The 2,763-nt window shown below is 35.6% G+C and overlaps 1 protein-coding gene across 1 annotated transcript in view; it reads right to left on the bottom strand.

Moving 5' to 3' along the window:
• The window catches only part of LOC109229131 (protein NRT1/ PTR FAMILY 4.3-like), a 5,172-nt gene continuing 3,090 nt past the window's right edge, over positions 682 to 2,763 (bottom strand). Inside the window, exons 4-5 of the mRNA XM_019394465.1 lie at positions 2,332 to 2,477; positions 682 to 1,748 (exon numbers count right to left, since the gene is read on the bottom strand). Of these exons, the coding sequence (XP_019250010.1) occupies positions 884 to 1,748; positions 2,332 to 2,477 (1,011 nt within the window). The 3' untranslated portion in view covers positions 682 to 883. The remainder of the gene's footprint in view (positions 1,749 to 2,331; positions 2,478 to 2,763) is intronic.

Here is a 2,763-nt window from a genome sequence, read left to right as displayed (position 1 = left end):
ATCAAAATCAAAAAGAAAAAGAAAGAAATTAATGCCCCACTTAGCCCTAGTAACTGCTCATTTTGACTTTATGATAGAGGATTTCATTATGTTCCATGAGTATGTATCTCGTTGTAGTAGTCAGGTTTTTTATTTCTTTAAGAAGGAAGCTGTCGAACCCCCGACTCCCACCCCCAACTCTCTTCCCTCCAAGTAAAAGGTAGGAAATCAGTCTGTCACCACTCACTTGTATTCTTTCTTTTGTGTTATTCAAGAGAAAGAATTGGTGCTCAATTGCTTACATTATAAAAGAAAAGAAATGATATTGATGTAATACAGAAAGATGCATTGAATCTTCAAAATGGGATGGTGCTAAATTCCTCAAAGCAAAAGGCCGTGGGGGACCAACTTAAAGAACCTTGAAAAGGGGACCTTCTTTTTCTCTAGAATATATGCATAATAACACAATACCATTTCCCGTTCAATTTGTATGACACACTTTGGTGCGATACAGAGTTTAAAAAAAAATGAAAGTTTATCGTCTTTAAAGCATAAAAATAAAAGCTTTGTAACCATAACATTTATGTGGCTATAAATTTTTTTCTTTAACAGTAAAATTGGTAAAATAAAAAGTTTAAAGTTTTTCAAATATAAAAATATGTCATTTTTTAAGGAATCAAATAGTAAGAATATTGTATCATATAAATTGAAACGGAAGGAGTATTATCTATCACCGGTGGTATCTGCTATACATTTTCACTGATGTATAGCAATTCCATAAAAATAGAGCCAGGCCATGGCCATGAACATTCTTTTAAATTTAATTTCTCTATACTTATTAATCCAAGAACTTATGGAATTTGGAGAAACTAAAATATTCCCTTAGAATTACATACTGTAACTTTTAAGCTATACTATCATCTCCAGCGACTTTTGAAATAAAATCATGTTGTATTGTGGCTGATGATGAGGATGATCGATTTCGCGAATACCATCTAGCCCAGAACAGATAGTTGAAGAAGTTGAGGAAGCTCAGCACTGCTAGTAACCAATAGAAAAGATCAAGCCTGTCTTTGTTGAGATTGTTGTCACTGAGCCAGCCACCATGAGAGGAGTTTGAAGTGATCTTATTCACAAGTGAAACAAGTACCGAGCTTAAGTAAAAACCAAATGAGTATGAGCAATAAGTAATGGCTGTTAAAAATGATTGCATCCCTTTTACAGACTGTTTGTAGAAGAACTCAATGAGGCCAACTGCAGTGAACATTTCAGATACCCCGAAAATCAAGAACTGAGGGGTGATCCAAAAAATTGATAGTGTCTTGTCGAAGTTCACTGCAGCGTTCCTCCTTTTATATTCCATCAGAGCTGCTGATACCATGGAGAAAGTTGCAACGAATAGGCCGAGACCTATACGTTGCAACGGTGTCACACCGGAGTCATGACCGGTGATTTTTCGGGCAAAAGGGACAAAGAATGTGTCATATAGAGGGACTAAGAAGATTAGAATTATGTAGGGAATTGCTTGAAGGGAAGCTGGAGGGATGTGGAAGCTTTTGGTCAGCTTAGTGTTCATAGAACTTCCTTGTTGGACTGAAAAAGTTTGAAGTTGGGCTAAGATGGTGTTGAAAACTATAGTACAAGCAAAGATAGGAATAACTGAAATAAGGATCTTGACTTGTTCCACTTGGGTTACTGTGCAAAGTTTCCATGGACTCTCCTTTGTGCTATTTCCATCTTGCACTTTGATGCAAGCTTTGTCCAAGAACCTGAATTAACACGTTGCTCTACATTAGTTATGAGATATAGTACTACCGTAAGTCATATTTACTTTTCATGTTTGTCAAAAATAATTGTTCCAAAATACTTATCCTTTGATAAAATAAAATACTAATGAAGTAATTAATTACATTTTTCAGTTTTATCCTAAGCATTGATAGAGTGAGCATTTATTGGAAAGAGATTAATGTGGTAAACGATCAAGAAATAAATAAAGATAACTTAGTCAATAACTCTTTTTATTAATATTTTGTTAAATGGTGTGACAAAACTTATATGATAAATAAACAGGACCTGTTGGAGTACCAAATAAGGTGCTAAAGGAAGAAAATCATAATTGCTACAATAAGCTTTTAATGACAAAGTATCATTATGGCCTTGAACACAATAAATATGCACTAACAAAACCTATGGTTACCGTGACATATATTTAAACCCTACTATCTACATATCACTGCTAATAATGTCCTCATAAAATATTACTATTGTTTACTATTTCATAAACAATACAATATATTTTTTGTAAATAATTGGTATAGAGACTATGTAGTTATTAATAATTTGAACATATACCTGAATTGATTGGTGTGATGAAGAATGCCCATATCATCAGATATGGTGGCATTGCTGTTAGGACCCTTGATTGAGTGGCTCCCGTGAAGTACTCGTGCATCAGATGGACAGACTTCTTTTCTCTTTGAAAAAGCAGCCATAAACACCTGCATTAAATATAAAATTATAAACAGTAGTTCTCAAATAAAAATAAAAAAAGGGTAGCCCGATGCACTAAGCTCCCACTATGCGCGGGGTGCGGGGAAGGGCCGGACTACAAGGGTCTATCGTACGCAGCCTTACCCTGCATTTTTGCAAGAGGCTATTTCCACGGTTCGAACCCGTGACCTCCTGGTCACATGGCAGCAACTTTACCAGTTACACCAAAGCTCCCCTTCTTCTCAAATAAAATATATATATTCCCCTGGTCATTTCTTGGGGGGAGGGGGGGGG

This window comes from Nicotiana attenuata, chromosome 7 (assembly GCF_001879085.1).
Source record: "Nicotiana attenuata strain UT chromosome 7, NIATTr2, whole genome shotgun sequence".
Lineage (NCBI taxonomy): Eukaryota > Viridiplantae > Streptophyta > Magnoliopsida > Solanales > Solanaceae > Nicotiana > Nicotiana attenuata.
Note: the sequence above shows the minus strand (reverse complement) of the source record. Positions and strands in the feature narration are given on the sequence as shown.